The 18,441-nt window shown below is 42.7% G+C and overlaps 1 protein-coding gene across 3 annotated transcripts in view; it reads left to right on the top strand.

Moving 5' to 3' along the window:
• Window positions 1-18,441, top strand: part of cntn4 (contactin 4) — a 133,292-nt gene that overhangs the window by 106,626 nt on the left and 8,225 nt on the right. For all 3 annotated transcript variants that reach the window (XM_028999141.1, XM_028999139.1, XM_028999140.1), the window contains exons 12-15: window positions 4,982-5,109; window positions 13,081-13,256; window positions 14,747-14,864; window positions 18,027-18,185. In XM_028999141.1, coding sequence (XP_028854974.1) covers window positions 4,982-5,109; window positions 13,081-13,256; window positions 14,747-14,864; window positions 18,027-18,185 — 581 coding nt within the window. The remainder of the gene's footprint in view (window positions 1-4,981; window positions 5,110-13,080; window positions 13,257-14,746; window positions 14,865-18,026; window positions 18,186-18,441) is intronic.

The following is an 18,441-nucleotide window of genomic DNA, read 5'->3' as shown; positions in this document are numbered from 1 at the left end:
CTTGCCAATCTCTATGGTGCTAAATCATGATGGAACATTACCCATCAGCCCTACTTTAAAGATTTTTTTTTATTGCCCATTCACTAAGTCCCTCCCTAAATGACCACTGCCCAGTCCTGCATGTAGCCTGTCAAGTTTAATGAACAAATGCACATATTGAACCTGCCAGTAAGACAGTGACATCTACACATTTTGGAGCAATGTGTACATTTCTTTATATTTTTTGTTAGTCCTGACCTTTTTATTCTTATATTATGCAGTTGTATCTCCTCTTCATTCAGATCCTACAGAATGTTTATATATTGAACCATTTGGGTGGGCCGTTCTGTCCACCGCACTGATATTTTAGATATGCTTTTACCAATATCATATCCATGGTGTGTCACATTCACACTAGCAACGACACCCATCCTGCTTGTGCTACTGAATGACAGCTGGAATGCTAACACATTCAAAAGGCTTCTTTTTATGAATACCAATTTTAGTTATATTTTCCTTCTCTGAATAATGGCTCCAGGGAAAGGGCTGTCAGGTGCACATTAGATGTAAATCTTGCACTTTACTCAGTCGCCCTTCTACAAAGTTATGATATCAGTGAGTTATTTCTCTCTTTCTAATGCTCATTTATTATATATTGCAGTATAAAACTATATAGAGAGACAATATAATTTATGAAACCATTTCCAATTGTAAAAGACTGTGATTAAAACTTCTGTACCGTTCTCGGGATTTATTGATTTGAGGAGAGACTTCAGAAGAATGGATGGGGAACCTAAATATAACCACTCAGAACAGTGACATTTCATTTTTAATCTTTGGTTGGACACTCCTTATATGTGGCACGTTGAAAACGTTTTGAACTGTGACACCACCGTATCGATTTCAGTCGGAACTGTCCAAGAACCGGATTAAGGATTAAGCTCTTGACAACCAATCGCAACACAACCAAACCTACAAGAACGGCACAGAACGGCGGCCTGTTAAAAGACTTGCAACTGAAGAATGAAGGCGAAGCTCGTTGGGTCAGCTGACCGTGAATAATGCAAAAGTATTAACCCTGCAGATCAGCCGACGGGGAGTAATGAATGTTCCGTGTTTAGACGTGAGTCAGGAACATGTAGTGCAAAAATCAATATCAATTACCTGAGTATTGCCCAGATGTCAGAGCCAAATGTGTGGCTGTCCTTTTTCTGAACCACCATCAGGGAGTTGGGTTTGTTCTTTTGACTGAACAAAGTGCAACTCTTTGCATGTAATATTTTATTTTTTATTTATTTATTTTTTGAGCTGTAATTGCCTGTTAACCTTGAGGTTGACAACTAACAGGCTGAGCAGTTCATTTCACATCTGTCATGTACAATAGATGTCTGGACAGTTGCAACACTTAAAAACAGATTTTGCTCTCCCGTCCTCTCTCTCTCTCTCTCTCTCTCTCTCTCTCTCTCTCTCTCTCTCTCTCTCTCTTTCGGATCAGCTGTGCAGCCCACGGCGTGATTTACCTGCCCGACAAGGTCATCTTCCCCCAAAACACACGACTCGGCCGGGAGCCGTTGGAGAATCGGACGCGCAATTTATCTTGCCATGCCAGCCTGTTCCCACACATCCACTTCAGGGTTTTAAAAGCGGCGCGCGGCTCAGATCAGCACTCCGCGTTAGGTCCGGCGTCCGGGCCCCCGTTTCAGAGGATAGAGTGACCTAGCCTCGCTCCCTGAAGACCCTGGCGAAGGAGCCTTTCCTCGGCTGTGTGTTCGGGGGAAGTGTTTTGATGCTATCGCGGGGTAGAAACAGCACCTGGAGGTAGGTCAGTGATGGTCGGAGGGTCGTCTTATCTTTATGTTTCTCGCTATCTGGAGATTCGGCAACACAGCGGAGCCGGCCCAAATAGGCAGGGAAGAAAAGGGTGCGGCGGGTTGGGGGGGGGGGGGTGGCTCTGCGTCTTAACAGGCCGCGGCCCGGGTTAATTATTTCGTGGAGCCACCAGAAGCTCAGGATGGCCTTTTCTCCCCCCCCAAAGCGGCATGGATGAGTGGCCCCGCTGATAGGAATCGCCGTTCTCATTTCCGCCACGCCGCTTTATTTATCATGCTAACGAAGAGCGCGCTGCGGGTTCCAGGCCAGCCCTCCAGTCAGCTGCGAGGTGGAGAAGGCTGGCGGGCGGAGCCGATGTTCATTACCACAGTAATCCCGCAGACATGATCTGCAGGCAGGAGAGCGCCGGCATCGACGCGGATGCCCCGAGGCGCTGACAGGCTATTAGTTTTGCTGTTTATTTTAAGATGTATAGTCAGTAGGGGTGTTTTTATTACATTTTATTGAACTGTACTTAAGAGGCAACTTTCTGAGAGGCTTCGGCGAGGAAGCAGAAACTTTGGGAACCTTTTGAAATCCCGTACGTGTCTGTTCTCTCGCACACCCATACACACGTAAAGTGAATTCGGAGGGAGTTTCATGTAAATGTCGCTGTAAAAAGTGCTGTAGAGTGCTGAAAGTGCGCCATTGTGTTGTCTGAAGCCTCCTCCTCTCGGCTCTCAGCGGTTCTTTCGGTGAAAATAAAAAACGGGAAAGAAAAAGCAGCGGTGAACACATTTGAGTCGGTGCAGAATTAATAATGGGGCAGCGCATCTAAAATTCATTGAGTTTCTCAAGTTAAATATGTTCCGAGCCGGCTTGGCCTTAAGGAATTCAGGGAAGGATGGATGGAGGGTGGAGGTCCGACTCCACTCCCGCAGCAACGGCTCCATCAGGCTTTGGCCTATTTATGTTTCTAAAAGAAGTAAATATGTAATAAGAAGAGCGTTCCGTGGCGGGTTCGGCTGTTTAGAACGCTGCTGTTTGTGTTTTTCTGGACCGCTCTCATTAACACCTGGGACCTGGAGATGTGAGGACCGACTTCCTCTCGCTGCCCATTTCACCTGTGAATTATTGATGGGTTCCAGCGCCCGTTCCCCACCTCGACTGCACATCTCATCCCTGGGCCAGGAAGCGAGTGGGAGTAGGGAGAAGAGAGGAATCTGCTGCCGCTGGACGGATGAACACATCTGCCAGACATGGGCTTTGTCAGCGTGGCTGGGAGGAGGGCAGGATTTTTTCCAGACCTGAATGAGCATGATTAGTAATATCCTCCTTGATTGACAGCGTGCACCTTTTGTCGAGCTGTTATTGTATTACTAATGAAAGCGCGTTTCAAAAGAAGCACAGTCGCAGTTGCCGTGGCAGCTGACGCCAGGTTTGGGGATTGGCGGACCTCTTGTGGCCCTCAGAGGACGTTATTAAAAGACACCTTCCAGGTCACGTGATCGGCGGCATGTCCCTGAAGATGAAGGGACCGGCGACTGCAGATGGAACAGAAGAAAAGCGTACAAATTTGAGCGCGCGTCTCATTACAGGCAGGGCTGGCAGCTTTGGGCCAGAATAGTTCTGTGAATCCAGGTCATTTCCTGATCTAGATAAAACAATGCACTGGCCCATTTGTTCCTACTCTCGAGAGGTGGGCGCAGAAGAAGAAAAAAAACATCACCCCCTTAATTGATCGTGGATGTGTTTTTGAACAACGAAGTCGCTTGTGTAGACCCCTTACGGCGTATGAGTGTGTTCGTTGAGGAAGCGAGGGAAGGATCTGGACTCCTCGTCTGGGTTTGAACAGTGTGGGTGCTGAGAGGAGAGTGTATATTGTTCAGTGTGGTCTGGCCACAGTAATTTCAGACCTTTTTCTTTCTTTCAATGGACTTCAAGGCACCGCTTTGACTTCTGGCATCAATAACTATTGGGTTCCAGTAATTCCCATTAATCCGTATACAGTCCCGGCTTTTAGCAGCCTGGATCATTACTTGCAGAAATACAATAGAAATGCAGCACACCTACAGTCGCAGAGCATTTATTTGACCAATTTCTGGTCCTTAGCACATTAACCACAGTATATCAGTGTAATAGGGTATAATAAACACATTTGTAAAATCTAATATCTGACAATTAATTAGAGCATTTTACATCACTCTATATAACCATTTTTTTCTTATACCCACAAGCCTTCACATATTTGCAGTCTGCAGATTCAGCAGATCATTTTGCGTAATTAGGATCCACCACATGTTAATGAGTCACTCGTTCTCTGATCCTCCTACGCTCTTCCCTTCCCATCAAGGTCACCGTTCCCACTTTGCTTTTCCTTATGTGGGAGAATGTCACTTGTTTTTAAGGACAGTTTGACCTTTTGTGTTCCGAAAAGGCCATAATCCTGATGCGCCTGTTGTCCATAATATAATCATTCTTTTAGGAAATTAACAGTGTAGTTTTTTGCTGATTCCGGGGTACACCCTTCTGCCTTTATAGCAGAACCAATTTGTTGTGAAACAATGAAGGAAAAAAACTGGCAAAATATGCAGTGCATATTTTTATTTTTTTTACTTTTGCGTAGACAGCTCCAAAATTTTCAAGCGAACACAACTATGTTTTTTTCCACTGAAGTGATAGACTTGTGTCATCTGAAATTGGTCGACAATGCTTCAATGCAATAATTTAAGCATTTTATAGAAACGAATTAATAATCTAATAATAACACATTCCATTAGGAAGGGTTTAACAGTCAAAACAGGATGACCACAGGGTGGTACTAGCCTAGTGGGTAACACACTCGCCTGTGAACCAGAAGTCCCAGGTTCAAACCCCACTTACTACCATTGTGTCCCTGAGCAAGACACTTAACCCTGAGTTGCTCCAGGGGGACTGTCCCTGTAACTACTGATTATAAGTCGCTCTGGATAAGGGTGTAATTGTAATGTAAATGTAGGATTAAAAACAGGGTTAAGTCCTTTACTTGGTGATACTGGGACAATCTGATGTTCTAATCAGCAACTAATCATGTTGAAGAAGGTGTGTTGGTGTTGAAATTTGACATGGATGTGGAAAGGATGCCATAGAAATAGAAAGACGGGGTTTTTTTGCACCAGAACCTGTTAACCTGTTTTTTGGTGCCATCTTGCAGAATCTCAATTCTGGACAACGGAAGCCTCAGACTAACAAACGCCACCAAATCCGATGCTGGGATCTACACGTGCATCGCTGGAAACCAGTTTGGCACAGCCAGCAGCGCTGGAAGTCTCCTTGTGAAAGGTAATTATTCCCTCACGGAGGCCCTTATTTCTTGCTGTGCGCTATTCTGGGAGAATTCCTCGCTCCAACATGGTTGAAGTCAGCTGTGTTCTTTAATGGCTGGAGCAGGGACATGAAGAGTTTATTGGAGCTAAGTTTTCTCACCCTCCCCTTCCTGATGGATGAGACACTGTTTTTATTTTATTTACACAATGATCTACCCATCCCTATTACAGCAATAATCCTCTTCTTAATATGTGTGCACTTCATACAAATTATTTGTATATAAGGCACAATATTTGTACGTTCTAATGCACATATAATTAAATTATTGAATTAACTTCATATTAATGCTACGTCTTCATTAGGTGTACAGGATGTATAGGCTTCTTTTCATTTTCTCTTGTGGAGCTGAAAAGTGCTGGCTAGTTGATCTGCGGTGACTTATTACACTGTATTAAAAATGAATGAGGTGGCTGAAGGTGCAGCGTATTGAGCAGCATTTTCCACCATGCCATTAAAGAGGCAATGCTCTTTTCTGTAATTTTTCATCCCGGGTTGGCCAAAAAGTCCCAGAGATCCATACAAGCACTGGGGTTCAGAGGTCACGTCAAACTTATTGTCACACAGTTCTGTCATCAGGTAGGAGGGGATTAGCTGATACTATTCTGCATAAAGGACAACTATATTCCTTGCACAGTTATACAAGCCTTCTGTTGTATTACATTAATACATGTAATTGAGTAACATTGTGTACTTAAATGATGACATGGTATAATGAATATATAGAAATTTAGTATTTACAGGGTTCTTAAAGTAATTAAAACCTGAAAAAGTCATGGGATCTGAAAAGAGAATTTTCCAGGTCTTGAAAAGTTTTGGAGACTTTTAGTTTGGAGAAATATAAAGTCATGGTAAAGTAATTGAAATCTGACGCATGAATGTATAACAAAGTACATAGTTCCTATAGGACTGCATGATCATTTTTTTTCTATGTTTACAACTATAACATTTAAAATTAGCGCAGGTCTATAGTATCTTTGCTCTGCTACATAGTGAACCACGTCACGTGGTTTGCTTCCATATACCATATACCATATGCTCAGCTACATGTTTCCTTTTAAAAATTATGTCAATTACAGATGATTATCTTTGCTGGAATCTGATGGCTCTATTTTACTCGGACTCAGAAATTTGCACGAATTTGGAGGAAGAAACACATTTAATATTATTTTTAACATAACAATATTTTGGTAAATTTGACGTTTTGTGATTTTTATTTTCACATTTGCACAGACATTGCAGAGAACATATGGCCATGAAAATTTGCCTTAGAGTACTTGAAAAGTCCTGGAAATTCTTTAGTAAAAAAATTGTAAAAAAGAACCCTGTATTTGGTAATTAACCTTAATTTGTAATGGAAATAAAAACAAGTCTTGTAAGAGCCTAAGCATTAAATGGTGCAGATAAAAATTCTGAACCCTGAGCTCTGCCCCGTTTAATTTGATTCAGAAGTTCAGCGCTTTGCCTTAGAGAGCCGAAAAGACGAATCTGTTGTTGTGGAACACACTGTCATGTTTGTTTAAAGATTCAATCCATTTAATTTCCACCCCTCCACAGTTAGATATCTCTGAAGCCCTTTGAAACGCAGAGTCAACAGAAGAGCTTCATTAATTTGAATACCTTTTACCGCATCCCTTCCTTGAGCGGTTGCTATGGAAACCTTCTTGATTGCTAATCTGGAGCCATGCTAATCTGGAGGCAGGGTTCTCTGTGTAGTTGATTTTAAAGACTGATATCATTTTCTGCACATATAGCAGTAGCGGTTTTTAACCCACAGTCTCCAGAAATGTCTCATGGGATCATTGGTGTAGATTGATATACGATTAATGTAAATCTGTGTTTTTGATTAATAATGTCACTTTATTAACAACTAATTGTGCTTTGGCAGCTTTATTATGTACGTTGCACCAGGTACATTTGTAGTCGGTGGAGAGAGCATCTGCTGCTATGCTGTTTTAGTGCTATCCACCCACCACCCCAATCGTCAATAATCTGTTTCTGACCAGCGAAACATTGCTGACCAGATTTGATTTAGTTTTTTATCTTTTTGAGTTTCATTGCAGGGGTCCTATAAATAACCAGCCAGGCGTTGCTTGGTGATTAGAAACCGCATAACCAGCATCACGTCCTCCATGCGGCTAAAGAATATGGGCCTTCATAAGATTATCCTGAGTTCAAATAAAGAAACATATGCCTTAAAGATCCTTTAATCAGCAGAATTTCGTTTTCACAAGTTCTTTGCCATATGCTTGCGTTGTCAGCATTACAGTTGTATAATGCTATGCTATATTAAATACTAATGCTAAATTTGAAGTGTGGTAGATAGAGCTGTGGTGCTCAGGCATCTATACACTGAAAAAAGTGAACACTGGCTAAACTTAAAAAACCCAATATTTATAGCATTGCCGTAATGTAATAAACCCGTCAAACCTGCTGTAACCTGTATATTTACATAACGTCACTGCTAAAATATTAGGTGTGACAGATTATTAGGTGTTAGTCAGTGTCCACTTTTTACAGTGTACAGTTACATCGCATCTCGCACGCTGTACAGTTCAAAAGATAAGACTTTAGTTGACTTGAGTTGTAAATCTTATGCATCATTTACCTTTGCTGGTAAAGCGGTATAGAACATCGTTTGAATGCCTGGTAAGTTGCTTTGGATTTGAAAGCATGAAAGCTCATTTTGGTGACAGAACATGAGGGAACGGATGCTTGCTGCTGGGGTCAGCCTGTTTTTGTAAAGCTCCGCCATCAGCGTGCTCTCCAGTCTAGGGTGCGCTTTGCCGCCGACGTGCCACGCTTTTGCCGAGCGCCGGTGCTCTGAGGCGACGCAGGCTTAATTCGCCGCTCTGTTCGAAGGCGGTTTTTGTGGGGGGCGGTTTAACCCCTCGGATTTGTTCTCCAATGTGAGCCTCATTTGACATTTTCCTCTAAACGTTTGCTTTCCATCATCCTGGATCAGGGCGGCATCCCAGGCTGATGTACAAATGTTCTCGAATATGATGAAGTGCCTCGCTGTCACAATCAATAATGCTTTGAAAATGGGATGTGGTAATTTACATTTGCAATTTCATTTAGGACTGAAAACGGGCTTTGCGAATATCTCTGCCCGGGGCTGCCCTTATGGGAGATGACAGTAGTTCATTTAAATTGACTGCATGGATATGAGCGTTGAAAAATACCTGTCACAACGCATTCATTCAGTCGCGGCCTGAAGAAGCCCCCCTACCAAACTGCAGAGCAATAGGCAAAACAGATGAGGCTCGCTAATGTCCCAATTATTTCAACACTGAGGGGACGTTATCCGGATTAATCTGTCATTATTAGAAATGTGTTCTCTCGACAGAGATTAAACTGGAGATAAATTCCTACATTGGTCTTTGCACGTTGATGGCACGGACTGACTGAGCTCCGCACCGAGTTCATCCATCTTATGGCGGCGCGGGGTGGCACATTTCAGAAACAGCGTGCCATTCTGGACGAATATAAAATGAAATCGAATATGAGTCCATTTGGTCACTGCGCCACATTTTGAATGAGAGTTTGGAGCAGATTCATCCTCCGGTGTGTGAGCTGGGATTTCTGACCCTGGCCACCTTCCAATGTGTGAGATTTCTTGTCTGAACAGTTTATGTGAGCCTGTTTTGGGGCTTGTGTCAGATTTCAGGACACGTCTTCCTGACCAGAGTTTTGTATGATTACCTTGATTGTTGAGCTTTATTGTCAAACCGCGTTTCTCCGGAACCTGGTGCTACATGGAATATTTAAACAAAGTTACATACTTACATCGACAAACTCGGCTACATAAAGTGCAAAAACATGGGACACAGGCACGTTTAAATCAAACAAAAACATGCAGACAAAAAAAGAAGACAGACAGCGCTAAAAATCTATGAAATTATTAATGAAGGTGCCAAGTAAAAGAAATGTGCAAATGCTCGAATAACAGAAATATAATAAAGCTATGTACTGTACATAAGACGTAGAGTGTGTGTATATAAGGGGAAAAGTCCCCGAGTGCTCAGGTGACCGATGGCCTGTGGAAAGAATCTGGAAGTGAGGGCCCGATGCCTCGGTGCCTTCAGTACCGATTGTAAGAGGGTGAAGAGTGCATGTGAGGGGTGTGTAGAGTAAATGTGTTGTAAATGTCCATCATGGAGGGACAGAGACTCCAGTGTAAATCTATCCTTGACGTGTCCCGTCCTCATTCTGTCATTCGTCGTTTTACCCTTGTCTTGACTGGGCCCACGTGTACGTCCGTCTTTTACCCGCCACTCGTACCTGACATGTTGATTTATTTTTTATTACTTATTGGATTATTAGCTGTGTAATATATTTATATATAAACTGCAGTGATATTTATAAAAAAATGTCACTATAACACAATAATATAATGACTTTCCATTCAGCGTTCTCACTTCACACAATCATGGAAATTGATCGTCAGAATCTCTCAGACATTGTGTCTGGTTTATTTCTATTGTGAAATAAGATGGGGTTTTTGTGTTTTTTACTGAAGGTGCCATATTTGAGGATCTATGGAAATGTTGCTGTTTTCTGAATTTTCAGAAATATATTTTCATTTATATAAGAGGGCACCAATCTGTATTTATGTGATGAAAATTACACTGTCTGACTCTGGACTTTCATATAAACTCTAAGGAGACAATGATACTGTTTGTGTTGTTTGTTTCATATTATTCAGCCTCTGTTCCACTACTAGAACAATGGACACCATCCCCGTCCACGGATGAGGATGCAATCTTGACTGCCCTGCCAACTTGTTGGTATTGAGGACAAGTTGCCTGTTTGAAGGACTGGATGCCTCTCTTCTCTGCAGATGGTGACAGAAGAGAGATAGCATGTTGGAGGCGTGCCCAGTGTGTAATTCATATGACCCCTAGAGATGGGTGGTGCACCCTAGGAAAGTACAGTTGTTGGGTGCAGGAGGGACATCTGTGTGCATGAAGAGTATGGCCGCCTTTCCTGCAGGTGAAGCGAGTGTGAGGGAGTGCTGTGAATATAGTGTGCTCGGATTGGCAAACCAGTGAACCCGGTGTTGGGGTCAACTTGCATGGGAGTGACCCCACCCCAGCCGGATAGAAATGTTTCATCATTGAAGGGAGGTGATCAGTCGTAAAAACACTTATTGATTACCTTCACGTTACCTTTTCGAGCCTAAAGTGCTTCTCTCCTGTTTTATTCAGCTTTTTCTTTTAATCTGTTTATTCAGAGCTAAAAGAATCGCTGGTTTTGGACCATAATTAACGGATGCGTGGCGATGCAGACATGGATGGTTTTTACATCGATGCAGTGCAGAACATATTCGATAATATCATAACGATTTTATGGAGGCAGTATAAAAACGCAAGTAAAAAAGTATAGCCGGTAGTGACTGCGGCTGCCAGATTACGTACGGTAGTGAGTACGGCGGCCGCTCTCTGGATGCCACCCGCGTTTTAGATGCACTTTGTCGATGTGTTCCCCTGACGCTGTTTAACGTTTCTTGCTGCTACGTCCCAGGGTCTAGGGACAGAGATGGAGAGGAGCCACGCCAAAGACGAAGAGCGTTTTAAAGAATTTATTATAGAAACAAAAACACGAAGTCTCTGCTGGCTTCAGATGCAGATGTGTTTCTGTTCGCTCTCCTTCCCTCCTCGATGTAAACTGCAGCCATTTGAAATCTTCCGCCTTATTTCAGGCTCACAGTCACTGTAAAGACATCGTCGCGATTTCGCCAGAAATTAACGCCAAGAAGCATTCATTTGACAGCATACGAACACGCACCTAACCAAACACGGCTGAGTTTTGTGGCAATTGATTTTTAATCAATCGACAGGCCTAATATGTATGGAACGTGTATGGCTGGTCCTTGTATGCATGGTTTAACCTTGTTTACGTTCTATAAGAAAGAAAAAATAACCAAAAAGCGCACGGCTACCTTTGCCATGACCTTCTGTGACCTTTGAAGTGCTCTTCCGCCGTCACTCACCTGCCGGTCTGTGAGCCGGACTTGCTCAGTCTGCGGTGGTCCTCGGGAGACGTTGCATAATTTAAAGCTTGTGTGGCCTATTCCAGGAACATAGCGGTGGGGATAAAAGGAAGAGGCTCACATTCACACACGCTCTCCGCTGCCATTAAAACCCGGCCTGTGCTGTGTTAGGGACCCTCGCCTGGTGTTTGTTTGCAGCCGCTCACGGCTGAGTCACTCCTTCATGGACGCCTGGGCACAGTCTGTGTGTGTGTGTGTGTGTGTGTGTGTGTGTGAGAGTGAAAAAGAGATCCCTCGCTTTGTGGCGAGGGATAGAGACGGCAGCGGCAGTCCCCTTCAGTCAGGGTGTAAACAGGCAGCGCTCACTCGCTTTTTTTGACCTTTCCCTCTAATGTGATTACTATGCAATTTCCTCCGTCTCTGGCATCTGGCGGCCAGCGTTTACGGCGGTCCCCCGAGCATGCTGAGATCTATCGCCGTGGTTACACTCTCTCCATTTCATCTCTGATTGACCCCGCTGAGCGAACGGGTCACTCGATTTTCTCCTTTCTTTTTTTCTTCTTTAAGGAACAACAGCTCCTAACAAGGTATCACACGAGACGGCCATCAGTCAAATTATGCTCAAGAGCCCTTTAAGGGCGGTAGTGAAAAGCCAGACGCGCGCGGTTCCCCGTCTCCGTCTCGGCGGGGGCGTCCGTCTCAGGTGGACATTCTTCTTCCTGGCCCTGACCTAACACCTCCTGTATTCTCTGCACTTCCAGCTAGGCTGAAAGTGCTGGGCGTGCCGTAGAGCTCCTCAAACAATGGCAGCTGCGCCGCGATATTAGCCGACTGTTCGGCCCCCGTCCCCCGTCCCCCCGCCTCGCACCTGAGCGGAACCGCTCGCGCCGCTCCCTTATAAAAACACGGGATTATGAAATTCCCTCTGTTTAAATACGGCCTGTGGAGAAATCCACTTTATTTGGAAGCAGCAGGTCGATTTTCTCGCCGAGCTGTTGAAAGGAGCCCCGGAGAACCATGGGAGTTCTGAGCTTTTGCAGAGAGTCGCCAGCCAATGAGAACAGAGGAGGGCTGGCGCAGGGATGGACTCTTAGGCCTCGGTTGTTTATTATGTTCTGCCGAAGCGCAGGTATTGAGTTCACCTCTTCCGAAAGGTGTTTGTTTTACTATTTATTCTTCTTTTTGCACACTGATCAGTAAATTTGTTCCATTTCTGTAGAACATTGAGGGTCTTACATCAAGATCAGAATCACTGCAGCCCCTTTTCATGTCACTCAAAAACTGCACAACTTCAAAGGATCTGTAGCCCTTTTTTTGATTGATTGTGTCTGTTTGTTTTTATTTGCACGTTGTCACCGTGCCATGAAAATATCATAAGAACTCTTTACGAATTCAGCACGGCTGAATTTGTGCTCGTCTGGCTCCCGTTTGGCATGTGTTGTTTGGTCCACGGCCTGACTGGAGCTGTCGATACGAATACTTACAGCGCCCCCATGAGGAGGGCAGTGAATACTGCACCTTTAAAGAAAAAAAAAAAAAAACTAGGCTCTTAGCCTTTTAACATTCTCCCCCCAACGTCCAGCTGCTCTCTGTGCTTCTGCTCATGCCGAGCGGCTTCCAGCGCCCAGCAGGTGAAACCGTCGTGGTGAAGTGTGCTCTGGGAAATGGGCAAGGAAAATGTGCCTGGAATAAGTGGGCCGCTATTTCTTGTGTACTGGGTGGTCCTGCCAATAAGTCTCTGGGGTTTGAAAAGTGCCTCTAGGTCTGGTCATATTCTGGTTGGGCTGTGGAGTTTTATTTCAGCCTTCTTGATCTGATGACACTTTTGACGGATTTCCAGTCAACATCTTATTAGCACTAATTGAATTGTGTTCTAAAACAATGTGCGTTGTTCATGTAAAATTCACTCACCTCTGATTTGATATTGATTTCAGAACCGACGATTATAACCACCCCACCGGCGACCCTGGACATCACAGTGGGGGAGAGCATTGTCCTTCCGTGCCAGGTCACCCACGATCCATCGCTGGAGCCCAAGTTCACGTGGTTCTTCAATGAGCAGCTCATCCATTTCGGCAACCATGGTGGCTACTTTGAGAAAGTTGGAGGAGTGAGTGTAAAATAATTGGAAAATTAGTGTTAAATTACACTTGATTTACAAATAAAAGATGAAGTACCGCACAAAGCCCGAAGTTTACTATCAGAAAAAGGGAAAATTAACACACATCCCTCATGACTGTCAATGGCAATCAGCTTCATGTTTGAGGAAAATGATTTTCTCGTAGTTCTGTATCACGTATATGTCATTCATGGGCTGTCGGGAACTGTTAAAAATGATCCGTGGATTTTTCTTTGCGCAGCCACTACAGGTAGAGGCGTGTGTAGGTGGGTGTGTGTGTTTTTTTGTTCCATGTCAGTTCAGACAAAGGCAGTGATAACAATGCCCAACCAGGCTGAGTTGCACACCTAGTAATATAACACCTAGTAATATAATATAACTATCAAATCATTTTATCTAATAGACCAACGTTGGGCAAAAATCTTTATCTACACAAAGATTGCCTGGAGAAACATTTTGGAATGTTAGTCGCTTATATCCAAAGCGACTAACAATAGGAAGACGCCAACAATTCTCGTTCGATTCCTATAGATTTTGAGTTTACAAAACTAAGAGCCCTGATAAGGCCTAACTTGTCAGAAAAAGGACATGCTAGGAAATTAAGTGCTAGATGGAAAAATATATATATATATTTTGTGCAGTGTGTCAGCATGTGTTAGTTAGTGTTTTTCTGGTAGTCTTACATCAGTATCAGGTATATTTTGACCAATGAAAAAGTCATTTTTGACCTTGGGGGATTGGGGAGGGATAATAAATAGCCAGTCATGCCATAAAACCACAATTGGGTGTTTGTCTAGAATTTGTATAATTTCATTCTGTCTTAAGTAGCGAAGAGTGCTCACAGTTGTGACACCCATTAATGAGATTTTGACACGGCACCTCCAGTGTTTTTGAAATTGTTCGTTATATGTTGGGCTTTCCATGGCCCCCTTTGTGAAGATAATTGTTTCTGCAGAACAAAATTAAACCGAAAGGATGGATTTAGAGAGTAGATATTTTGTCAGGCATTCCATTATGTGTCCAGCTCACTGACAGACTCTCACACTCGCTAACACAATTCATAATTAAGCTTTGGCGCGTTGTAATAAATGACTGCGCTTCGGCGCGTACACGAACGCTAATGCTTTTCCATTTAAGCGTTGTGAACCTTTTTTAATTGTACAACTGCTCTTGCCTCACCCAATTCATCAGGGCCACTTTCCACCACTCAGATTAAGTGATGGTTGGAAGGAAAGGGCTGTTATTACTGCAGGAACACAAGAGGGGGGATTTCAAAAAGAAAAGTAGATCCCTTCATTGATATGAGTGTGTTGGTATTATTTTATTATTTTGCCCCGTGTGTTTCAGACTCTAGCTGCTGAAATGTTGGTTCACTGTGCACTCTCGCTTAGCGTCAATACTGTAGAGTATCAGAGCCCCAGAAAGAGGCTCGTTTTTAATTGGTTCCGGCAGCTGATACAGTTTTTTTCACTGTGCCGCAGCACTCCGCCGGTGACATAATGATCCGGAACATTCAGCTGAGGCATGCAGGGAAGTATACCTGCGCGGTGCAGACCAAGGTGGACAGCAGCTCCATCGCCACCGACCTGATTGTCCGAGGTACCCTACGGCAAACCACTTTGTATTGGATTACTGTAAACCTGCTACGATACAAGGGAAATTCCCATACATTGTGGCTGTTAGTACCCAAGTAAATATTCCAATTCTACTCCACACACTAATTCTGGGATTTCAACCAGTTACTGACAGAAATGGCATTCAGTTAGAAATCTAACACTGACAGTAGCTAGCTTGAAAGTTTGAATTAAAAAAGTTTTACGCTCATTTAACACTTTTGAGAACAATTTCTCTCACAAACCGATAATATGTGTATAAAATGGCAATTTGTAGGTGTCATAGACTGTTGTAAACTGCTATTTTTACATCAAATCTATAGCTCTGCATCTGTCTCATAAACAAGATTTTTTGTATTTGTATCATGTATTTCATTTTCAAGAATTGAGCACAAATTTTCGGAGTAAATACATTTCTAAAGCTGCTGTTTATAGGAAATTCACATATCCAGATGTCTATCAACTCATCCAATCCTGACATACCAAGAAATCAAACCATAAATTAAGTTGAGTCTAATAAAATGGAATGACGCATTGAAAAAGTATTGAACATTCTTGAACAAAGCCTCAGCTGGTGATGACAGCTTCAAGCGCCTCATGTATGGAGAAACCATGCACATGCATTGCTCAGGAGTGATTTTGGCTCATTCTTCCTCCTATAAAAAAAGTCTTAAAATCCTGTGGGCCTGTTCTATGAACTCTGAACTTCTTTCCATAGATTTTCCACTTTGGGAGTCAGGGGCAGGTGATTCAAGCAGTTTTATGTTCTTTTCTCTTAAACCAATTGAGAATTTCTTTGGATGTGTTTTTGGGATCATAGTCTTGCTGAAACATCCACTTTTGTTTCATCATAATCATCCTGGTAGATGGCAGCAGTTTTAAGCAAGAATGTCTCTGTATAGTTTTACAGCCGCTCACCATGATGTTCCCACCCCTAAACTTCACTGCTGGTAGGGTGTTTTTGGTGTCTTCTGACTTCCCAACATTGTGTATTATGGCCAGACTATATTTTCACAGTGTTTGACAGGCTTGTTTTAACGATCAGCAGACTTTAAATGTGCTTCACCATGACTTTTAATTAGCAATGGAGTCATGCACGGTGAGCATGCATCCAGGCCATGGTGGGTGCTTTACTTAATGTTTTCTTTCAAACAGTTCCAAGTCTTTCTGAAACTCTCCACAAGTGATCCTTGGCTCTTGGACAATTCTTCTGATAATTATTTTCACTCTTCTGTCTGAAACCTCACGGGAAATAGTGTGAAATTATGTTCTTTTCACTTGTGGATTATGTACCTAACCGTGATCACTGGTACCTTTAACCAATCATGAGATGTTGCTTGTGTGACACCGTTTTATAGGCGATCATTTGGGACTGAACCGGCAGACCAGCATTAATTTGCTGTAGTGGCAGGATTGCCCTCTAAGTACTGAGAGATTTCAGCTTGTCTCATGAATTTCCTCTTTGCACCTCCTTTCTTTGTGTGTTCAAAACTGGTTTGATCTCTTTTGCATTTGTATGAGCTGGATGGGTTGTTACCGACATCTGGCGAGAATTTCTTGGCAGCAACACCTTTTGGTGATGCTCTATTTACATCACACATTTTGTTTTACTGATTGATATCAATAGTTATTTACTGTCAAAACCAGCAGAAAACTATTGTGAAAAAACACCTGCTATTGAATATCAGTACCAAGAATGCTTTAAAATATCAAATTTATAATTGGTTATTCTTAACAATTTACAAATTGCTAACTGAGAGAAAGAATAATCTTGATGTTACTTTACCTGTTGATGCACTTGCTCAAGGGCAGGGATTTTGTAAGATTATATTTAGGTGTTTGATCAATCGGTTGAAAATGATGACTAAATGTACATAGAATTTACTCAGTCATTTAATGAACCAGAGACACCTTTGTAGATGTCTTAAATCTTGGTGGGGAAGAGTCTAATTTTGCTACCAAAATTAAGTTGCAGATGACAGTTTCATGACACAGGACATACACTGGCAAGACTGGACACATCAAAAGACATATAGTTATACCACATCAGCAAGGACTGGGGTTTCAATATATCATGTTCAATCTCTTTTTAGAAAATGCAAAGGAACAGGTAGTGCTAAGGATTATAGACACAATGGTCGACCAAGGAAACTTGGGACATTGGAATATGTCCAGAAGTGCCATCAGCTCAGACGGCAGAGGTTGTCTTCAATGTAGTGTTGCAGCCAGAAAGCCATACCTGTGTCATTGAAACAAGGCCAAATGACTCGTCAATGCATGAAAACATAGGAACTGGGGTGGGAAAAAAAGTAATTTTAGAGTCCTCTTCTGTTCCATTCGATCCAGGGAAATTCCCATACACTTTTATAGCTTTTTTTCACACCTGCCTGGCATATGGCATATAGTATAACCATCAAGTAAAACAGAGAATTTCAGAGAATGGTGAAATTAAGCTAGAAGACTAATGTTAACAGAAATATTAACACCATTGTTAATTTGCTAATGACAATTAATCTCAAATACCTATGTGTATTTTAATGGGCAATAGATTGTAAATGGACTTTTTTTTTAATGTAATATATTTTCTAATGCTTGTTGACCAGCTAGCTAAAAAGCACACTGTTAAAAATAATTATAATACTGCTGATGTGTTTTCTCTGTATAGTAAAAAATTTATCTTTAACATGATCCGATAAGATGATCCTTTATTACTCCCACAATTGGGAAATAGGTTAACCCAATTACCTTAATGTGCAGCTAACTCATAATAACGAACCAAAAAAAACAGGGACAGAAAGAAAAAAAAGGACAGTCGACATATTTCCCCTTTGTCCTCATCATCACTCATTCTTTACATGTTTATTACGATTAACACATTCTCAGATGCCAAAAACAAATGACGAGTGGTGTTCTCTCTGTGTTGTCCAGATGAGAATGTGTGGTGTGGTGTAATCTAATTATATTAAACTCCTGAAAGCACCAGAGAGGGGACGGGGACATGGGGGGAGGGGAACGTGGCAGGTTGCAGCAGCTGCAGCCTTTTGCTTCAGGCAGCCAACGTTAAGAAAGCCAGCACGCTGCCTTTGGAAAAATTATTAAACACGCAATCAAAAACACACAGTTTGCATGGCTGCTCTGTGTATTTCAGGTCCCCCTGGCCCACCCACAAGCGTTCATGTAGAGGAAATCAGCGACACCACCGCTTCCCTCTCCTGGAGGCCCGGCCCCGACAATCACAGTCCAATTACCGCATACACCATCCAGGCGAGAACGCCATTCTCGCTCGGGTGGCAGGCCGTCAGCACAGGTAAGACCATGATCTGGCCCCCGAGGTGGCCGTGCTTTCTTCCAATCTCAGAGGCTACCACTGGTCACATGACCAATTGCTATGTAGACCACAGATGTTCTGTTGCCACCACATTAGGTTTGGTCTTTATGTTGGTTTATGTTCATTTGCCATTTCGGTGGCTTTCTAGACCTTTAATAAAAGCAGTGAGAAGTGGATTTTCTCTGGCTTTTTATGCCTTCCAAGTTCTTCCCAGCTGCTATTTAAATTTTCATTA

Source organism: Denticeps clupeoides, chromosome 12, assembly GCF_900700375.1.
Source record: "Denticeps clupeoides chromosome 12, fDenClu1.1, whole genome shotgun sequence".
NCBI lineage: Eukaryota > Metazoa > Chordata > Actinopteri > Clupeiformes > Denticipitidae > Denticeps > Denticeps clupeoides.
Note: the sequence above shows the minus strand (reverse complement) of the source record. Positions and strands in the feature narration are given on the sequence as shown.